General features: G+C 47.3%; 1 protein-coding gene across 3 annotated transcripts; it reads right to left on the bottom strand.

The window, feature by feature from the left end:
• Nucleotides 1–1,078: 1,078 nt before the first annotated feature.
• LOC112975709 (beta-soluble NSF attachment protein) lies at nt 1,079–19,683 on the bottom strand. Of its 3 annotated transcripts, XM_026086127.1 has the most exons (11): nt 19,561–19,680; nt 10,887–10,966; nt 9,447–9,563; nt 8,263–8,309; nt 8,022–8,099; nt 6,559–6,614; nt 5,963–6,047; nt 5,114–5,218; nt 4,350–4,418; nt 3,906–3,956; nt 1,079–3,386 (listed from the first exon to the last, which is right to left on the bottom strand). In XM_026086127.1, exons 1-11 carry the CDS (start codon nt 19,656–19,658, stop codon nt 3,282–3,284), a joined length of 891 nt encoding a protein of 296 aa, XP_025941912.1. In that variant the 5' UTR covers nt 19,659–19,680; the 3' UTR covers nt 1,079–3,281. The 3 variants fall into 3 exon arrangements, with proteins under 3 accessions (XP_025941912.1, XP_025941910.1, XP_025941911.1); XM_026086125.1 differs by lacking the exon at nt 8,263–8,309 and having other exon boundaries at nt 19,561–19,683; XM_026086126.1 differs by lacking the exons at nt 8,263–8,309; nt 19,561–19,680 and having other exon boundaries at nt 10,887–11,005.
• Between the last annotated feature and the right edge of the window lie 3,010 nt (nt 19,684–22,693).

Raw genomic sequence — 22,693 nt, forward strand, 5'->3', positions numbered from 1 at the left:
CACAGCTTCTAGAAAAGCCACGGTTCCCTGCTGCTGAGTATTGCCGCTTCTCCTCATTCAGCCCCTCCAGGAGAGACTCTGAGAAAGGGACCACGGGCAGAAGATGACCACTGCAGCTCCAGCTTCCAGGACTGCTGGGAGCCTCAGGTGTATTTTGAGTGTCAACCACCTGCTACTCGATGGACAATCTCTTCTGACACCCCAGACACCACAGCTGCCATGCAAAGGGGGAAAAGTGTCAAAAAATCCTACAGGACGCTGCTTCTACAAACCAGACAAGGGCCCAGGTGCGCAGGGTCCGCACCAGGTGACTCTCGTTACCACTTTCTGCTGCTCTCTAAGGGCCGGAGCTGGGAGCCCCCCCGGTGACGGGGCTGCATCCCCCGGCCCGGCCGGGTCCCCGGGGCCAGGGCTCAGGACAAGGCACCTGGAATGGCCCCCTGCACCCCGGCCCCTTTCCCCACTGCGCCCCTGCCGTGGGGCTGCCCCACACCCCCACCAGCTCCCGGGGGACTGCCGGCCCTGGGGTACCCATGGCGCTAAGCTTGGGGGTTGGCAAAGCAATAAAAATACCCGAACTTTGGTACGGAGCTATGTTTTTGAACCTCAAAGGGATTTCTGATGTCACCCTGGAGTTACTTCAGCTACAGGAAGAATTATTCCTTTATTAAAAAAAAAAAAAATCACGGAGGTTATATTTAAAATATTTACTCAAGCCTGATGTTACTTTTGAAGCTCAGTAATTCCCAATGACCAATGTAAAGAGTTTGTAGATATATTTAAACTCTGAGCATGAGTACCTGTAGACAGGGAAGCTTTTGCATGCCACGAACGTATGGAAGTGAGTTACTTGTACGACAGTCACTGTAAAATGACCGTCCAGTGCTTTCTCATGTGGGCTTGCATCCTTAGCATGGAAATCTTCTCCTACCTTAAAAGGTAGCCAAAACGTCCAGCACAAAGCGCTGCACATCCCGGCTTTTCTGATCAAACCCTGCTGCTTTTTGTTCGACTCTAGCTTTAGCTCGCTGTTTGCATTTTCCACGAAAGAACGTTTATGACTACTAATGTTCACGATTTCCATTTTATTACTGTACAGATTCACACAAAACAGACTATGTTCTTGCTAAGGCCATTTCGTTAAGTCGTCATAGTACAGAGTTTCATACTGGGGTGGGGGGGAAATACAGCGGAGTGGCAGATCATCATTTTAAAACCGTCACGATTGACCACAGATGACACGGGGTGACATGCTGTAGCCTACCACTACAGAATGAACATTTGTGTTTTAACGCTATTGCTCCAGAGCACGCTCACAGGGCGCACGCCCCGGTGGGTTCGGTCGCCTGGTCCAGCAGCCACGTACGCACCTCGCCACCACTGCGCACAACACTGACAACCAGAAAAGTGAACAAATGGCATAAAATACTTGCGTCAGCCATGTACGGAGCTAGTGAAGGAGGCAGATGGGGACCACAAGCCAAATATAACTTAAAATATTTCTTTGCCAAGCTGGTGAGGAAGATGCACACGAAACGCAGTGGCCTAAGTGACAATTTTGCTGCAGTCGGAGGTTGGTCACAAACAGGAGCCTTAAAACCCATCTGAGAAGTGAAGATGCTGGCAAGAGACAGCATCTTCCAAGGCTTTGCTCCACTTGCCTTGCAAGTGCTGCAAAGCTCGTGGGTCCCTTCTTGCAAGGTGGGATACCCAGAATAGAGTCTGTGGAAAATAAGTGAGATCAGTCCGGAAAAAAAAAAATTGGGGGGGGAGTATACCAGAAGGATTTTTTTTTGGCAAGCAAGTGGTAGATATAGCACTACTTTAATAGTACTAAAACACTTAGGACAATGAGTTGACAAGTTAGTGCCGAGCTGTACTTCAGGTAAGTGTTTAGATTAAAAACAAACCGAAGACGAGCATGCCAGCTGATTCCCACGTGGTACCTGCGGCAATCCCTATATACCTGTGGCAGTTACTGCCTGGGGGCTACTATGATATTCCTGCTTTGGCAATGGAAAAGGGCAGCGTTTATGTCACATAAAGCAAGTCCTTCATTCTCTGCACGTACCCAGGGTGTCTGAAAATTACTTCATCTTAGAGCAATACTAAGCGCTGGCTCCCGCCGACAAATTGCATAGGCTCCTAAGTCCCTCTTAATATATACACGTGAAATAGGTAGCTTCATCGTCTCCACTTAAACTAAGCATTGCACAAAAGCGCCTGGGTTGCAGATGTTTTGAAACACATTTTTGTAATGACCACAGGAATTTTTAAAGCGTCTACACCTCTTCAAAGTAAGCTTTGAGTAATCCGTCACTCAGAGAGCTAAGGGGAGGTCCCTGGATCATATCAAGTCTCAGCTGACAATTCTGCACAGCACAACAGTGAGCAGAAAGATCATAAACTAACCAATCTTGCCCAGCACACACAACAGAGCTGTATTTGAGACAGCAGCAGGACTTTAGGTAAATGAAAAGTTAGAAAAATATATTATTACACGGGTCAAGTTATTTCGGGATAGGAGGGATGGGGTGCACCACAAAATAAAATAAGTGGAAAAATAGATCCAAGAAAATATAGAAGAACCTTACATTTTATATTTAGATCTTAAATACAAAATACAGGATTAACTAGGCCTATTCATGACTATCCAGAGGGCTGACACCAATCCAAGTAGTCCTTTCCTCTCTGAATTATAAATGTTTCCCAACCTAGGTCATTCTGTAGTCTGTATTTATATGTGCACACATGTATCTGTATAGTATGTATACACACACATGCATACTGTATGCCAGAGTCACAAAGCCTTTCACTAGCACTGTTAAAAAAGCTCTATCATTAAAAAAAACAAGATCCAAGCTCATCTGACAGAGGTCCATTTAAAAACATAAAACAGTCACCATGCAGCAATAGATCAGAAGCGATTTTCTGTACTGTACGGGCAGGGACAAAAATATTTACATAACCTTAGAAGACAAAACAGCAGAAGAAAAGCAGTTAGAAGTGCACAACTGGGCTCACCAAAAAAAAACCCAAAAAAACATCTGCCAGAAGTGTTTCTTTAACCTTAGAAAGATCTGCCAGTGATACCCAGAGCATCGTTTCTCACCTACCCACGTTGTCACGACAAAGAGCAGGACACTAAAGAAACACACGAGGCATTTGATTCATAAGCAATAAAATTAAGCGAGATATTTTATCACCTATTCCATAACGGTCCCTGGCTGTAACACAAGAACGGGTTATTTAGGCCGCATGCCACAAATATCACAAACGATTCACTTCAGGTCCCCATCCCCTTCGCCTTGAATGGACTTTTTGATGCGAAGCAGCATGGTTGTAAGCCACTGATCCAAGCGTGATATCGAATCAAACTCTTTAACCTGTTAGGGGAAAAAAAAAAGGTAAAAGTAATCTATTGGAAAGCAAATGAGAACACTGCAAAAGATGTATGCTGCATTTCGTTACGTTTTGTCTTTTAAAGCTAGGTATCTACATACCTATGTGTGTGTGCGTGTGCGTGTGCATGTGCGTGTGCGTGTGTGTATACACACAGCTTTAAGCCAGAGCTTTAAATACACCGCTAGGGGCTGGTGCAAACCCTGTGAATGGCAGGAGGTAAATTTACTGAGCGACCTGATGGAGCTGGCCCTGCTTCTGGGGGGGGTTGAACCTCCAGAGGTCCCTGCCCATCCACGTTTTTCTGTGAATTAGAGTCAAACGGTGTCGCTGCAAGAACTGGACCCCACCAGAGCACTGAGCAATGGAGCAGTGCTCCAGTACAGCTCATGCAACAGGTTACCCACACGTAGAAAAAACAGATAAAAAGAATGAAGCTACTTCAGACTGCCCCAGGAGCAGGCAGCCACAAATGCACCTTTAGCAAGCATCAGACTACTTACCGCCTCGGTGTAGGCCTCGCAGTTTTGCTCCTCGTGGGCTTCCAGCAGTTTCTAGCACAACACCATGCAAAGTTAGAAGTCGGCATGCGGTTTTGCTTCAGTTAAATATTGCGTTGCTGGATGCTCCCGCCTGGCCAGTCCATAGGCACCTCCCTCGGGTCCCCCCTCCCCGGGGGCGCCGCGGTGCTCGGCAGCCACCGCCTGGGTCCCTCTGCAACCCACCTCCCCGTGAACACAAGAAAAGATTTTAAAAGTTAGCTAGAAAAACCTTTCTCCAGCAGCTGCTTCCACAAGCGTGGTATAAATCCCATGCAAACTGAGCTTGATGTCTTCTACAAGGTTTGACCATGAGACCAAACCCCGGCAAGGTGAAAAGATGCCACGGAAAAGGGCAGTATTCATTTTCAAACATGACAGCGTTATTTTAATAGTGGTTTTACTTACTTTTAATAGCTTGCACTCCCTTGAATCTGTGAATGCTGGGAACATTTCTTCGTATTTCTCGAGCGCCAGCTGGAAGAGAGAAGCTAACCCTTGAGTTCATTTCGCATACAAATACCTGCTTTTTATTTCAGTTCTTGTCTTCCAGTCACCTAGTCCTAAAACAGCATAGAGAGCTTGAGAAAATATTCCCAGTAAACCCAAGAGCACAAGGACACACAGACGCAAGCTCAGAGCTTGGCCGATCGGAGTCGACTCCGAGTTGAAGCCTCAAGTGGACAAGAGCAAAGCAGCAGAAGCAGGTAGGGACTGAGTACAGAGCAGAAAGAAGGAAAACTCCTGGCTTCTGACACCAGTCTTCAAAGCTGGGTGCTCCAAAGGAGCGTCCTTAACAAGCGTCCTGAACCTCCTGCCTTGGAATCACTGCAGCTCGCTCTTAATTACGCTTGCTTTGCAGAGCTTAATGCTATTTTAGCCATTATAGCCCTTAGATCTGCACCCAGGCACTCACAGCCATAACGGCTCCGGGCCCTGCCAGGCACCCGTCGATGGCAGCGCCCCCACTGCTCTCCCGGGAAAGCAGCACGGCACTTTCCCAGCCACATGTGGGCAGAGCCCCTTCCCTCCCCACGCTTTTGGGGGAAAATAACATATATGCGGAAATAAAAGTTTCAACCCATGCAACAGATATGCAAGTTCCTGTGCCTGCAGGAACATCGCTCTTGCGAAGGCAACGTGGACGCAGGAAGTTCAGGATAACCACTAACCTTAGCATTCAGTTCATCCACAATGAAGTGGCACAGGGCAGCTTTGAAGAAATACTCTTTCGCGCTATACTTGAGCAAAGGGTTATCCATAGTATTTGTTCCAACCTAGACATATCATTACCAAAGAAAATTACATTGTTAGGAACTGAATTAAAAACACAACAGCTGATTCAAATTACATGTGGCACCACACAACTGTCTGCGAAGAAAGACCGTGAAAAGATTGCCAGTGTCTTCACAAAAAGCTATTGGGAAGCTAGATGGATTTTTGACTAATCCAAAGTGAAGGAAAAAATCCCCACATAGCCCGTCTGCCCAAGGACCTGGTGTCAAGCACTGCCATCAGTTCAGGAGTACTGTGCTGATAAACAGGAGTTCAGCATCTCTGCAGGGATGCAGGAAGAGTGCAAAAGTATAATAATAGGGATTCAGGAAAAAAAAAAAAAGCTTAAGTTAAAGCAATTCTTAAAAACAGAGAAACAAGCTGCTACTTTTAAAGGCATAATCAACTCCAAAATATGCAAGATTTGAAGCTTCCAGGCCCTGACAATTTTGAGAGACTACCGCACTGACCTGCTTTTCATTTCAATGATTTTTTGGCTTTGGATCAGACTTTTTCCTAATTTGCATTTCTCAACTGGTTTGCAGCATCATTTAAACAAAAAAACCTTCCACCCTGGATGAGACCCGAAATTTAACATGTAGGCGAGTCCTTAAAGGCTCGGCTACAGGGAATGGACAAAACTCAGTCTTATAGCGGAAAGCTCATTCCACCCCCCACAGCTGAGATTGCCCTAATATTGTAACCCCCATTGCTGGTGCCAGTGCAAGAGATGAGCTCACACTAACCTGCTCATAAATCTCGATGGCCTTCTGGTACTGCTCCAGCTGAGCGGCGTAAGCAGCAACCTTCAGCAGACACTTGTTGGCTGAACTGCAACCAATACAATTAAAGTAAGTAGTAGTGTCTTAGCCACCGGTGGGGAGAAAAAAAAAAAAGTCTGCGCCCCGGTATCTCCAAGCACTACCTCCCCTACTTAGTGTATATAAAAGCTGCATGGCAGGGCAACTTTTTTTTAAATGGTCAAAATTAAAACCACACGGAATTGCAGGAAGACTTTCAGCTGAGCACGGACCTTTCAATCCTGCATTTTCTGCGCATCCGGAATGGACATCCAAAACAAGCCAAGCCTGTTTGCAGGGATAAGAGCCTTAGATGTGAATCTAAAAGGCTTTCTTTAGAAACTCAATTTGCATGAAGACATTTGGACCCTAAGGTACCGAACCTGCTAAAGCTATAAATATTTATGGAGGCTTTGGGCATCCAATCAAAGGACATTTCGGAAGAGCCTGGGAGTTTAGGGAGGGGCAGGGTGCAATTTAGGAGAAATCCACATTTCTAACCCTTCCTTGTTGAAAGTAATTATTTTGCAAAGACAACTTGCCTGTTGGATTCTTCTCCCTTGTAATAGTCTGCAGCCTGCTCATAGTGTGCAATTGCCTGGGAGACAAAAAAACATTAATATCGCTTCTGAAGTAACATTTTTGGTTAGATGAGCGCACAGTGACCACATTTACAAAAGTTCTTTTGCTCTGCAGGTGGAAGGAGCAGCACTGTAGCACCCTGCGGCATTTCTTGGGAAGTGAGGCAACATCACTGGCCTCCAGCGAACTCAAAACGCTATGCCATCCTTCAAGCTTTTACTGTGAACTTGGTAAAAACCCTAAATGCCAATGCATGTTTAATAAAGGTGAGATATTACTATTGAGATAAAAATGTTCTATTGAGATAAAAATGTTCATAAGCACAATGCAACATCTTCTCTCCATTTTGCCACGACATGATAAACTTTTTATTAAAAGACCTGTCCTGACATAATGCTTGATTTAAGTAGGACTGCATGTGGACAGTTAATGGTGAAATTGTTAATACAGACAGACAGGATCTGATGAAGTGGAACTGATGAGGCAAACGATTCTCTAGAAAATAGTATCTAGAAATGATAAATTTGCATTCAGCAAACCACCGCCAGTACAAGATTTGTAACTAGTTGACCTGCTATGTATTTAATGCTATTCTGTTTAGAAATCAAGTTGCATGTTCCCTGTGACAGGTACTTGGTTACGATGACAAGAGATGCTTCCACCTTTCCAACACCAATTCCAGTTTCCCCATCCTGAGAGCCAATCCTAATAACTTCAGCTCTGGTGAGTGTATTTTCAAAACCTCTGCTGGCAGTGCCCAGACAGGTATGTGCTGGGGACCATGCTCTGGTGGGCAGCAGCACTTTGCAGCTGTCTCCAAACCCAGCCCTGGCGGTTTCCTTAGGGTGAAATCCATGTCCAAAGGCACCTTTCCAGACTGACAGGTCTAAACCGCTCAGTCCTTGCAAAAAGCGTGTTGGGATGTGTAATGGCAGCAGAAGTCAACCCTAGACCACTGCAGCCTCCTCCACGTAGTATCTTCTGGAGCAGATTTTCAGGGCTATGTCACAGGAAAGAAAGTTATGCAGGAGCTTCACCACCACTCTCTTGCAGATAACTAACTTGCAAATAATTAGGATATCCTTGYGGTGGGGAGGGAGAAAAACCTCCACTTCTGTCCCAACCTATTAGCTCTATCACTCTGAACCATCATGCAAGCACCAAACCTGCTGTCACTGACTTTTGTAGTTATTTGTCAAGTAATTAGATTAAACATGGACAACTGGAAAGACTGCTGATGATCAACACTTCACTGAGACTGCTGTAAGAGTAACTCTAATTTCAGTGACTTGTACTCACATAAGTAAGCCTACTGTTGGATGAAAGACAAATTTTGTCAACCAAGCTGATCTCGGTGTTCTTCTGGCTAGGGAAGGAAATACAACATAGCAGTAACAACATAGTCAGTCATTATCGTCTTTACCTTCTCAATATCTACCAGCTCGGCCTCATAAATCTCCGCAATGGTGATGTGATGTTTGGCAGCAATAGTGAATCTCCCCTAGAAAATATAAGAGATTATGAATGAGACGGGGGTTTCCCTCTCAGTCTGGCACATATAACATCTACAAAGCGTCAGGGTAAATGGGATAGCTCTCTCTCTTATAGTCACACGATTAACCACGTATCAGTCCACAACCTACCCAGCCAGCATGGCTTCTTACCATGTCAGTGTAGATATCAATAGCTGCATTTAAGCAGTTGATGGCCTCTGCAGCGTGAGCAGTCGGGAAAAACAACACAAGGTCAGCCAGCACATCAGACACCTTGAATTTCAGAACAACCCCCGCAAAATCGCTCATCAGGTCGTGGTAATACTTCTGTTCGGCAGACTACAAACYAGCTCCTTAAATATCTACTCCTGTACAGACATACGCCTGGGACGACAGGCACACATTTTCACGCCCATGCATGGGGACACGCAACGTCACCAGTGGTTTTGTATTTGCAAACCTAATCATGATTCCCCCACTCAGACCAGATTTAGATATCCGCATCTCGCTGACAGCCTGCCTTGTAGTGCAGGCAACAATTCTGACATCGAAATGACTGTCAAAAATTAGGATGGGCAGAATACAGCCAAGTGGTACTCCAAGTCTATCAGGCTGCATGCTCAAATGGAAAAAACTTTGAAATGCTAATCTAGTAAATACACAGGGCTGCCGTTTTCCAGGCAATTTGTATTTTAGAGTTACAGAACAGTGGCATCAGTCCTGAGCAAGTGTCTTCAGAGCTCTTTTCAGGAATTTCATTTAGGGTCTCGCCCCAACCTTCTAAAATCTTGTCTATAAAGTAGGTTCATTTAAAAAAAATACATAATCAAAGGCAACTTAAAATCACATCTTGTTTCAAAGCAACGAATGCAGTTGTAATGCTCCTGAGACATTACCCAGGGACAGGACTATAAACCACCTTCCAGATACAACTGGCAACATGATTTATATTATTGCTAGTACAGTACTAACAACTATAGATCCCTTATATTTTGTGGCGGAAGGAGTATGCAGTGTGCGGCAACTACAGATAATCTCTCTATAAAACGCAAGGATTCACCTAGCAGACCTGCAGCTCCATCCCAAGAAAAAATGTCATTAATTCACAGAATTTCCATCAGACCTATACAACCATGATAAGGTGTTCCCTGCCCAGTCACACTCTGCAAGTAACGTTACCTTTAAGCAAATATCTTGCCTGAAAAGTAGAAGCCAAGGCTATGCTTAAGGCTTTGCGGTAGTCTACACTGAAGATCTTCAAGCACACAAAGCAGTTGACTAAGGAAAACTTCAGTGTACCAGCTACTCCACAAATAAGATTTGCATGAAATAACCCAGGATTTCATTTGCCTTACCTTGCGGATCTGCTTTTTTGTAAGCATTCCCAGCATCCACAAAGCTGGTGGCCGAATCGTGTTTGCTCTGCAGCTGCATGTGAAGTTTGGCTGCCTGGCAAAATGCATTCCCCGCGGCTGGGAAAGAAACACAGACAGGATTTACCTCTCCAGTCCCATCGAGTAAGCAGAATTACAGTACGATGGCAAGACGTTTCCATGAACTCCCCAAACAGATCCAAGTCTGTCTGTTTGCAGAAGTACCTGCACTTGCCCTGTATCTTGGTGCAAAAACCTGCTTCTCAGCACAGCTACCCCAATTTCACACCATTAAGGTACCCAGGCTGTTAAGTGGCCCCAATCCAAGATTCGTCTACTGGACACCACATGAGAAACACCAGGACATGACAGATCAGCGTGAGAAGCCAACAGAAATACCAACAGCACCGTGCGCAATGGCAAATTTCACAGGTGGTTAAGGGGGAATTAGGTGAGAAACGTCACTGAGGGGCAGCACCACGGACCTCTTTGGGAGCAGAACCTTACAAGGCAAGCGATACCTATACAACCACCTCAGTAACACTGTGCATGGCATAGTAACATCATATATATATGTAATATAACATGCATATGCGCATATATATGTGTGTGCACATGTCCCCTGGGACCAGGGGTTGGGGCCAGCTCCTGCAGAGACCTGTAGAAGAGCATGCATGAGCCAGCAAGCTTGAAGCTGCATCATTCAGTAAGAGGAGGAACAGGCCACCTGCAATCCCGTTTTTGCAAATGCTGCTTGTGTGCAAGGGGTGCCGGTCATGTCACTGCTCTGCGTGTCAATCCGCTGGAGGTCGACCCCATCTGTACAGAGCACAAGGGCATGAACATGGGAATACATGCTCATCCTTGGAAACAGGCATTCACCCTCGCCAGTGGCTGAACCTAGCAATAGGAGACCACAGCAGTCTTGCATCTAGTGGACCAGGAAAGGGGAATCCTTTGGATCTTGAAGTGCACTGGATTTCACTCCCCTTGTAACAGGTAATTTTGGAGAAGGAGCTGCATGAGCAACAGCATAGCTTAGAAAAGCATGTAGCAGCAGATGCAACCTATGCACAAAGAAATCAAGGTCAGGATGCTAAATCCTCCTGCCCGATTTGTAATTCCTGAACTCGAAGGTAAACAACACATGCACCAGTTCTGTTGAACTGCAGTGTTCAACCACGCACAAATCTGGAAACCAACACACGTGTTTGGAGGAAGACTTGCAAAAAGTGCAGCTAAGGCCTCAACTCCCAGAAATAGAAACTGCATTGCCGTAGGAACCACTCCCATGGAAACAGCCTATGAACTAAAACCCCACTTTGATCATTTGCACCACGCCGCTCCAGGCTTCACAGGTCCTCCCAGCGTGAGAAATGCTCCAACCCTTCTCCCTGACAAACAGGCTGTGGCTGTACTTACCACTCCAGTTTTTAGCTATCTTGAACATGTTTGCAGCCCTGGTATACATTTCACAGGCTTCCTCTACTCTGGTATTTCCCCTGAAAGAGAGCGAGAGCGCCAATTACACTGTGCTGCAATGAAATACAGTAATTAAAACATGAGCCAGAAGCTAAAATAAGGTTTGGGAAGTTGCAACCCTAATAGCTCTGGTGACCTGGCCCCTCTGTACTACATAAACAGAGAGACATTCACCATCGTCCCAGTTGTGCCTCACACAGGGCTCCCATCACTTTCTTCTCCTGAAACAGGTATAATCCCAATACACAGGGTAAGGCCCAGAAGATACAATGCAAGCATTATATTGTTCAGAGAGAGGAAAACCAAATTTTAGGTAGCTCAACCACATTGGTGTCTCAGGAGACCCTCATCTTTACAAGATCCTTTCTAAGCAAATCAACTTCTTATAAAATATACTGGCTCATGCAGGGCTTACACTGAATTTCCTCCCATCACATTCTGGAAAACCAACCAAGAAGACCACGCAAGGTCCACAGTTTGCAAAGCCAGCGCTGGAGAGCTGGCTGAGAAGAACAGGAGAAGCCGAGGCAAGAGCCGGCCGGCTGCCAGCAGCTCCCATGCCTTCTCCAACAATTGCCTCCATGCCACCAGCATTGCTACCGCTGCAGTGAACAGAGGAAGAGGGGGAAGAGACACTTCAGATCAGACATTATAGAATTTTTGAATATTTTTAAAATACTCCAGATGCCAGTCTGCCAGTTTGGATTGCCATGGGGCTACCTAAATGGAGATATCTATCTATCTATCTATCTATCTATCTACATAAAGAAGTGCTCCAAGGGTGGCGAGAGCAGGGCTGCATCTGTCCAGCAACACGCTCTGGGTTGAACCATCTGTGAAAGCAAAGTGCAGGGCCCATATCCTAAAATGGGGAAGGATTTCCAGTCCTCTAGAAAGCAGTATAGCAGAAGTGTGGGAAACAACTGGACTTCTTAACTGCCTTGCATGCTGCATGGACAGCTTTTAAAGTCAGAAAAATCAGGGAAGCAGAGAGAAGTTCAGTTAACACTTGATTAGGTCTCCCATGTCATGGCACAAACAACAAGCCGGTGGAAGCTGACAAAAACTAATAATCAAGTCTTTTCTAGACAGAAGCAGCTTTTTTTTTATCATTCCATAAAGCAGCGGCAGAAAAGCAGATGGACGCCTGGTGCTGAAATGGCAGCCTATGAGTTTTGTCCATCCCTGAAGAGTTTGGAGCTTTGTGCAAATCATGATCTACTCTTTGATTCAGGTCCCTCATCTGCAAAGCGTGAGCAGAGCAGGCTGCTCTCCCACGCAAAATTACTGTACGAATAAATCCATTAACGACGCCAAGAGGCTCCGATACGACAGTAGTAATGCTGGGGCTGTGGAAGGAGGAGTGCACATACTCAATACACCACAAACATTTCTCGGCTGACAGCTAAGACATACAAGCCCCAATTTTCACTCTAGTAAAATTTCGAACGATTACTGCAAATGAGTCTGAGACATCAGAAAATTTGTTTTTACCTAACCCCCCCCCCCCATATTGCTTCACTCATCTGCATACTAGTCCAATTCCTCTTCTAGGTGGAAAGCCCCAGGGGTCACAGATATGTTCAAGACCTGTCATAGCTCTTTCCTGCAGGACCCCAAATGTTATTTCTTACGTGCCTCACAACGCGCCTGAGTGTTTCTTGTTTGCAGCCATCTCTGTGGGAGACCCAGGCTTGCACTAAGCATATCAGGAATGTCCTTCTTGTCGATCCCAATGCCAGTTCCCCTTAATTTGTTTTACGAGGAATGAGCTTTGACTGTAGGTCGGGACTGCTCTCCAACAAACCTACCACACCGAGCCCTTTTCTGCGTCTGCTCATTAAGTGAACTATGAAGAGTCAACCATGATGATGGTGACGTGGTGGGTGTCTGCTGTACGCACACCGCCTGCGCAAAGTGAGGAGGTAGATGGACTTCATGCTGGAAAGGCCATGGTGGCACAAGCAATGAAGGAGATGCCTGGAGGGTGCTGAGGACCTAATGCAGCCCCCCAATTAGCTGAGCAGGGCAGATGCTCTGCTGCGCCTCTGCGCAAGATCTGGTTGAAGACGTGAAGGTGGAGGAGGAGACAGCAGAACAGCAACCCTGCACTACAGGAGAGCAGAGCTAGGCTCATTCAGGGATCTGCTTGGCAGAAGCCCAAGGGAGACTGCTCTGGGGGCAGAGGAACCCATGTCTGCAGCTGCTCAGTGGGGCCAGGCACCAGGTGACAAAGGATGCAGAAAAGACCAAGGGACTTGGTGCATTTTTGCCCACTTTCCACTGGTAACGGCTGTCCTCATGCGCCCCAGTTCCCCAGTTCTACTAGCAATGTTTGTGGGAGCTTTACATCACCCACGCTAGGGAAAAATAGAGGTAGGGAGCACCTACATGCTTTGATCATACACAAGTCCATTGGACCCACATGGGATGCATCCTAGGGCACTGAAGTTGGTGGCCAGCGTCACGGCAAGGCTGCTCTCTATCAGTTTTGAAAGGTCATGGCAATCACTGGAAGTTCGTCAGGACTGGAAAAAGGCAGTCATCACACCTCTCTTCAAGCAAGAAAGCCAAGAAGGAGGGTTTGGAAAGCTACAAGCCGCTCAGCCTAACCTCAGTCCCTGGGAAGATTATGGAGTAGATCATCCAGAAAGCCCTTTCCAGCCACTTGAACAAGAAAGTGATTGGRAGCAAATCACATCTGACCAACCCACCTACCTTCTACGAGGCCACAGGCTGCGCAGATATAGGGAGAGCAGTGGATGTTGTATATCTTGATTTCAGCAAGGTGTTTGACATGGTCTCCCTTTGTATCTTTATGGCCAAACTGGAGAGATATGGACTGGAAAAGTGGATAATAATGTGGGTGGAAAATCAGCTAGACCATCAGGCTTAAAATAGTGATCAGCAGCACAAAGTCCAACCAGTGGCAACCCTCAGGGCCAATATCGTTTAACATCTTTATTAATGAGCTGGGTGATGGGAAGGAGTGCACTCCCAGCAAACGGTATCAAACTGGGGGCAGCAACAGACCCACTGGAGAGCAGAGCTGCTGTTCAGAGGGACCCCAACAGGCTTCAAAAATGGGCCGTCAGGAACCTCAAGAATTTTGATAAAGGAAAATGCAAATTTCTGCATCTGGGATCTAATAATCCCAGCCTATCCTGCTGCTTGGGGGTGACAAGCTAGAAAGCAGCTTTGCAGAAAAAGACAGAGGACTCCTGGTGGGTAAGTTGAGCACAAGTCAGCTGTGCATTCTTGCAGCCATGAAGGCCAAGCACATATGGAGCTGTAGGGGACATGGTTGTTCCCTCATTTGGCACTGGAGACCACATCTGGATGCTGTGCCCAGCGTTGTGCTTCCCCATAGAGAATACACTGATGTACTGGAGCAATTCCACTGGAGGCCACCAGGATGGTCAGGGGCTGGAGCACCTGGGTAGGTAGAGAATCATAAGGGTGGTGAAACACGGGAGCAGGGGACCAGAGAGCCTGTAGACTCTCTGACCTTGGAGATATTCAGCCCTTGGCTGGCCATGGGCCTGAGCAACCTGATTGAAATTGGACCTGCTCTGAGCAGGAGGCTGGATTAGATCTCTGGCAGTCCCGTCCAACCTACATGATCGATGCTCCTTTCCACATTCAGAAGTTGCTTAACATCAGTTAGAAGAGGGGGTTATTGCTAGTTTTCCCATGGGAAACGTCCTCTATCTCACTGCTCACCATGCACTGCATTTTACTTGTCTACTAAATAGAGACTACTGCTGTTTTTCTCCAGCACCCTGGAAGGGCTTTTCTTCTTGACCTCAGGGTGATGAAGAGAAGGAATAGAGGAAGGGGGAAGAAAGAAAAAAGCTCACATAAAAAAGGAGAAAGCACTGTATTCTCAAGGAAAGATTAAATTAAGCCACCCAAAGAGCATCTGTTTCAACTCCAGGATGAACAGGATCCCCCCAGGGCAAAAGGCAAAGTCAGTGGGTGAAGCACTAGAATATGTCCTAAAAGGAAGAAATCGATTAGTTCAGAGGAATTTTCTACCTTTTTCTTTCTGCAACAAGCTGCAGGTCCGGATGCAGATTTGCTCCTGAATTGCACCTCTCCTACACCTAAATAAAACGGTGTGTTAAAGAAGTGCTGTGTCTGGGTCCTCAATGCAGCGAGGATCTGAGGAAGCATTACAAGCAAGACCCGATCCTTTCAACTCGGAGACAGAGTGAAGCTTAAGAAACCACTGGTTTGGAGGTTTGAAAGCCAAGCATCTGAGCTTCCAGATTTAACCTGTTTTAAGAGGGAATTATGCATGTTGACCCAAGGCCTGCATTTCCAAAAATGAATGAGTAAAATCTTCAAGGTTATTGAGTCCTGTGAGCTGTCCCTCACATCATGAACACTCATGTCAGAGCAGCAGAGATGGGTGTTATGTTGTGCTAATAAAAACATTTTCAATGCGCAAAACTCTTAAGTATCTCCAAGTTGGGAGCAACATCAAACTCTGATATACTACCTCCTTGGCATCCTTCCCTGCATCTACTTCTCATCTGAGCCCAGGCCAAAACTGATGCATCATTTGCCACAATTGTCTAGATGGTTACAGTCAGATGATCTCAACACAAAAGTACTTTTTCCCCTTTCTGTGGCACCAGAGAGTTAAAATAGGAGGTTCACCACCAGGTCCTTCATGAAACGGCCTGTCCCAGCGACAGGCTGCACCACAGACTCCCTTGGGACTTGCAATTTCATGCAAAACCTTTATGCAAGAAGAGTTTCACCCAGTGCGGTTCAAATTCTTCTTTACTCCAGTGGTGTCAAGATAAGGAATTTAACCAAGTTTGAGAGCAATATGAGACACTTTGCAAAATACCTGCAAAAACAGAGTCCAGTATGTGATAATAACTACAACATTGTTCAGAGAATGTAAAATAAAACAAAAATTAAAAGATGCTATACATCTCACTACCTGCATAATGAACATGCGCACACACTCTCATCGAGTAAATTTATGTTATCAAACCAAAGTTCAACACGACATTTGGTTTTCAATTCTGTCTATATTTTCCAGTAAGGAACACAAAGGAAAGAACAACTCAAAATATTCTGATTGATGAATTAGAGTAATCTAATTCGGCTTCCTGAACTGCATGATTATTGATGAAAATATAATTTATCTTAAGAGAGAATTTGAATATTTTTTGTTAATTAAATGCATATTTCCTCAGGCACTTACTCCTCAAAGTTCGTTTCTGTCTTCTTTAACAAAAAGTTAATGAAAAAGCCAGACTGGCTGGCCGATGAGCAGAAGATGAAAATAATTGTTGCTGTATTTTTTTTTCTTCTTTTGGCCCTTCTTATAGATGATTGCGTTTTCTTTCAAAATACACACAGTTTCTCAAGACTGACTATTTTTACCCTTAAAAACTGCTTTTTGCATGAACTAAAGCCCCACAAAGAGACAATAGGTAACACTAAACCCTGCAAAATGAGATGTTCTCCAACCTTTTAGTCTCAAAAAAAAAAAAAGCACTTATGCAAGCAAATGAAGCTCTTCAGGAAAAATTAATCAATATTACTGCGCTATGGATGCAAATGTTATTTGCGCAGCATTATTTCTTAAAAGGTGAAAGCTATTGCTTTTTGCACACCCACACGGGAAGATCACCTGGCAGCCAGGCTGATCTGCTCCCAACCCTCGGAGTCCCGCCGGACAACGCACTACTTCCAGATGGTCTTGGGGAGAAGCCAAAATCTGCTTTTCTCTGCACGTGAGATGGGAGCTTTATACTCTGCAACTACTTTCGATTAAATAAGAACAGCATTTAAGTTATCTTTCATTAAGCCAGGTCCAGGTAGGTCTTTTCAAGCTGCTCTCCAGCAATAATTTATTCCTATTAGATGTGCCAGTTATGCAGAATAAAAACCAAGCAGCCAAAAAGCCTGATTTGTTTTCCAAACAAATTATAAAGCAAGCAAAAGAGTAGCGAGCAGCAATTTAATTTAGGTAGTGGTAAGATAACAACCTTTTGGGGGTTTATTTTCTTTCTTGACTTTCTGTCAGAATCCAATTGCTTTTGCAGGCGATGTGCAAAAGGGAACAAGGAGAGGAGAGTATTTGGGCATTTTTCTGCTGTCTAAATAAGAAACCTTGTTTAGGGGTGTTGGGGTTTTTTTTGCATCTATTTTTAGCAAAAGAAAATTAGAAATTTGCCTCTGGAAATCTGCTGGTTCACTCCAAGGGTTTTAGGAAAACTGCCCACGAGGATTACGATCTCACACATGCCCTGCATGATTAATCTCGGTGAGACTCAGAAGGAATTTATTTTTAAATCTGGTTCTTTAAAATTCTGCTTCCTAGGTTGTGGGCATCAGATTTTGCCAGGCTGTTACCGAGATGCATCAAAAGCATCGAAAAAAATCTGCACAAGCACAACCCAACAACACAAGTCCAGCCACGTTCACCCCCTCCTTCGCGTAACACACTCTTTTCTTAAAATAATAATAATAAAAAAAAAGCCAATCCTGCTTTTAAAACCAAGTCCCCAAATTATGATTCTAGGGGCTTGTTTCTTCAGAAAAGTCAAGTCTCCAGGCATTTTTGCAAATCAAAATTGCTCAAGCCCGAGCCACTGCCGGGAGCATTTGTGTCACTGAGGCTGGTTTCCCCCTTTGCCTCCAGCACTAGTTGCTCCAGGAGCGGATCCAGAGCAGAAACCCTAAACTCTAAAAGAGGAAAGCAAAAGCACCTGTGGAGCAAGAAACCGCTCTTTTGGTGCTACTTCCCAGAGCTGCCCCATAAGCCAATAACTCCTTTAAAAACAGCAAGTTATCTCGCATTGCATGGTTTTTGCAGATTTCACAAGCTCAACATTGCTCCGATACATTCTGCAATTTCATCTTTGCCCCCTGTTGGTCCATCAGACTGCAAAACACGACAAAACATTTATTGCAATAATGCCTCCGTTCTTAAAAACACACCGATCCCTCAGTGCCCCCACTATTGCTCGAGGCTGGCACCAGTCCCGACAGGCCRAGGACCCTGGTCCCTTCCTTGCTATCCCGCGGGGACCCGGAATTATTCAGCAAAAAAACATGGCCAACACTACAAACGGACAGGGAGGAAAGATTCATGGAAATGAGGGTGAAACCCAAAGGGTTGACACAATTGCAGGATGAGTAATACTCCCTCTCTCTGAAAAATGGCACTTTCAGGTTTCTGGGCCCCAAATCATGCTTTAAAGCAATGGTTTGGCACTGGGAGCCGCAGGGACGAAGCCTTGGACCAAGGAAACTGCAACAGGGCCTCTTGCCAAAAACACAGAAGCAAAACGGTGCTGCTAGACAGAAAATAATCTTTAAAACTATAAGCCTGTTCCAAAAACCTCCTGAACTGCAAAAAGCCTGCAGGAGAGGAGACTTCCGACATCACCCTTGGCATCACTTCGCTAAACTGGCCCCCCTGACTTGTGCAATCCAGGAATTGCTTTAAACATGCATGAGCAATAAACGTTTACACCCCTATAACATCAGCATTAAATCCCCAAAGCTCAGCTTGACTAAAAAAATCAAAAGCAGATATGGTTGGGGGGGGGGAGGGAAATCCCACTGTGCATAAAAATAAACCCTCATCAACACAAACCATAAGCCCTACAAACTTAGCGCGCACACTGGCCAAATGCTGAGTTTAAATTAATATATGCCTTTGAATAAATCAGCAAAGCAAAGAAGAGGGGAAAAAAGTCCCAGACCAAAAACTGGAAAGAAGAAACCAGAAACCCCATTGGCAATGCCTCCTGGCAAAGCTTGCCAGTTCGCACCCAAAAATCGCACCCAAAAATCCTGCTGCATCTTCCAGGAAATGCTTTTGCTTTCTAGATTTGTCCCCACCCCAAATCAAAATAAATAAATAAATAAATAAATAAATAAATCCCTGGCCACTTGGGGTTTACCTGCCCAGGGCACCCCATGCACAGGCCTGGCTCTGATCTGCCCCATGCCCGCTGTGCACACTGTGCCCCACTTCGGCAACCCTCCCCTTGGCACACCGTGCACCCCCCTTCTCACACCCCCTTTTGTATTCTATGCATCCCCCTCTGCACCCCTGCAATGCCCCCCTTTGCACACCATGCATCCCCCTTTGCAAATCTCCCTTGCACCCCTGTGCATCCCCCCTTTGCACGCCCTTTTGCAAATCCCCCTTTGCACACTGTCCATCTCCCCCTTGCAAACCCCCTTCCGCACTCTGCGCACCCCTCTCTGCACCCCTGCGCATCCCCTTTGCCCATCCCCCTTTTGCAACCCTCCCCCTTTGCACACCACGCATCCCCCTTTGCAACCCCCCCTTTATGCACTGTCATCCCCCTTTGCAAAKCCCCGTTGCATCCCCCCTTGCACGCACCCCCTTTTGCAACCCCCCCTTTGCACACTGCGCATCCCCCCCYTGCAAGCCCCCCCTTCGCACTCTCTGCCCCCCCACTTTGCAGCCCTGCGCACCCCCCCCCTTTGCACACCCTCCACGCCGCTTTTGCAACCCCCTCTTTGCACCCTCCCCTTTGCAAGCTCCCTCTGTGCGCACCCCCCTTTGCACTCCCCCCCGCACCCCCCTTTTTGCGCGGCCGCTCACCCGAAGAGCCCCCGCAGGAAGGAGTGCGAGCCCTTGACCCGCTTCTCGGCCTCGGCCATGAGCTGCACGGCCTCCCGCTCCTTGCCCGAGCTGTCCATCGCGGCGGAGCGGACGGCCAGGCCCCGCTCCGCCGCCGCCGCCGCCGCCTCCTTCTTCCTCCTCTTCCTCCTCCTCTTCCTCCTCCGCGTCGCACCGGCGGGCGCGTGCGCCGGGCGGGGCGCACAGTTGCACGCTGCATGTCGCATGTTTCATGCTGCAGGCTGCACCTTCCGTGCTGCAGGGTGCGAGTTGCATCATGCATGCTTCATGCTCACATTGCAGGTTGCCCCTTTCGTGCTGCATGTTGATGCATGCCTCATGCTGCACGCTGCAGGTTGCATGCCCCCCAGCAGCCTGCACCAGTGCGCACCAGCGGTGAGAACTCGTGCACAACAGCCACCCAAAGGGCAGGGAAGACGAGGTTGCTGGGGTTTCCCTTYAGTTCTCCAGCATTTTGGCAGCAGTGGCACTACCGCAATCCACATTCATGCAACAGCGTGGCAGTAAAGCAATAAGGACTCCAACAGCCCTTCTCTCTCTTTTCTTCTTCTTCTTTTTTTTYCTAAAAGCAGCCTGATACCTGTGTTCACAGCTGAAATAAATGGTCTTTTGCACCTTTGCATCATGGAAAAACTGTACAAGAGTTAAAAAAAAAATCAGAAGTATGAAAACTTGGGGGGATTTATCTCTTGCCTGGTAAAATTCTAGCTATGGAAAAGATTAAGGAAATAAGCAGACCTATTCAGCAAACTTACAGTTTTGATATCTGAACGCAAGGGTTTGTAAAATCAGAGCAGGTCTAACCAAAGGCCATATGACTAATGGCAGACATCAGAACATTTCAGGGAAGAGCTCCCATTCAAAGTAAATAGCCTGAACTATAAACTCCCTTTTAATAGCTAAAAAACACAGCTTCTGTCAGAAAAAGTTATTTATCCCAACTCGACGTTCAGGTTTTTTGCAAATGTGGTTCTGCTTTTACTCTACTAGCTTCAATGAAATTAGTGCAACTTTAAAATAGGAGGCAGAGCTGAAGTTTAGGTTCCTTCTGGCCCCAGGCACTTCTTTATCCTCAGTTCCAAAAATGATAACCCTGGTTATATGGAAAGCAGTCGTGCTGCCCTACCCTGGCTTTTCAGCTTCTTCGGGCATTTACTTCATTATTGAAAGAAAAAAAAATCTGCCATAATTAAAACCTTTGTTTGGTCCTTTAAAGGAATTAACCTGTACCGCTGTTCTCTTTGGACATACTGAATTTCTCATGTGCTTGATCCCAGCCTTTGGCAACCCCCTCTTAAATGCATTCTTTAAAGTTTTGCAACGCTTTATATACATATTTACAGCATTTTAAAAGGCAAAGCTTGAACAAGAGGTATAGGATGGGATCTATAATTAGTGCATCATTTATCAGAGCAGCAGGGCAGCTCGAGGTGTCGCGGACAGTTGACCCACCAGCGCAACAGGACGATCAGCCTTGCAAGCTGCCTACTAAAGCAAACCCACATTTATGTGTAGGAAGAGCCCCAAAGCCCCCAGAATTCGTTGGATTTTTAGCCCAAACTTCTAGAAATGCCTAGACAGCCTGGCATATGGCACAGAAACACAATGTCCTAACCCGGGACTGTGATATTTCATCTCTTTGTCAGTTTTTCTCTTCTGTTTTTCTTGCTGCCAAGTGCTCTTGCCCTTGGAAAACACACAAGATCACAGCAGCGCTTGCCAGGCTGGAGCTGCACTCCCAATGTTAACTCCAGCCAGCCTGAAGCAAACCCACTGCCAAAGATTACGCAAGCACAAAAGCTAAAAAAAATATTTTTTTTTGTTTAACCCAATTTCTAGATTTTGAATGTAAGTTTTATACCCATTAGCTTTTTTCCCCACATTCCAGCAACAATAACTCCTGTAAAGCATCCAGCCTCCGAAAGAGCCTGGGCAGGGTTGAGATGGAGGGTGGTGCTTTTTGTTCGTCACTGAAGCAGCGCAAGAACTTTGGGGGCAAATGAGGACAAATCTGTCGCTGGGGCTCTGAGGAGTAACATTGCATTTCGATGTGTATGTACACGGGGTTGGAGCAATGCTGAGGAAGGGGAAAGAGATGCACAAGTCACGTAGACTCAGTGGAAATGAGCTTCCAGGGACACCGGCTCCAGCCAGCAAACCTGCCCTGCCGGTAAGCGCAGGGAAGCAAAAGCCACATGAGTAACCTGGCTTCGCCCCTTTGCTCTCCTGGCATCTCGGCCCTGCAGAGCCGCGACAGAGGCTGGGCCCCCCCGCTCGCCCCGTCCTGCACGCAAACCCCAGCGGTGCGGGGCACAGACCCTGCCGGGGATCCAGCCCCATCACCGGGGGGCTCCCAGCTCCGGCCCTTAGAGAGCAGCAGAAAGGGGCAGTTGTAGGGAGGATTTTGGCTCTTTCCTCACCCGTTTCCCTGGCCTCCAGCACTGGGATCCTGCTGGCTGCTCCCGTTGTCACAGACCGTACTCTGGGTGGGCTGGAGCCGGGCAGATGCCCTGAGCCGTTGCCACCCCTTGCAACGCAGCACTGGCATCTGGGTCGCCAGGTGCTGCTGGCCTCAAGGGAGACGAGAGGGCTTGGTGGGGACAGGCCCGAGCCTCCCTCCTCCTCCTGCCCCAGCACTGGGCCGGGCACATCCTGGCAGGGCGAGGGAAGGGGATCGCACTGCGAGGGACCCCCAGCACCTCCCCGCTCCTAACCTCGGGGTCCTGCCCCTTCCCAGCTCACCCCGCCGAGGGCGGAGGCGGCGGCTGCCCCCGAGCTCCCCGGTGGGCCGCGTGGCGCGGAGGGGCAGGACCCCGCAGCGGGCACCAGGGCCTCGCCGGGGGCCAGGCTCAGCCCCGGCCGGGCGGAGGCGTCCCACCGGCGCCGGCAGGGCCGCGGCTAGGGGAGCACCGGGGACCTCAGCTGCGGGCTCCAGCGGGGGCACGCTGAGGGGCGGGGGCTGCCACGGCTCTGCGCCAGGCGCGTACCGGCGGCTCCCCCTCCGCAAGGGGCAGCTGCTGAACCACCGCTCGGCACCGGGCCGGGCCCCGCGGCCCCCGCCGAGCCGCTCCCAGCCGGGCGGCCCCCAACGGCC

The sequence above is a fragment of the Apteryx rowi genome, unplaced genomic scaffold, assembly GCF_003343035.1.
Source record: "Apteryx rowi isolate R43461 unplaced genomic scaffold, aptRow1 scaffold_681, whole genome shotgun sequence".
Taxonomy (NCBI): domain Eukaryota; kingdom Metazoa; phylum Chordata; class Aves; order Apterygiformes; family Apterygidae; genus Apteryx; species Apteryx rowi.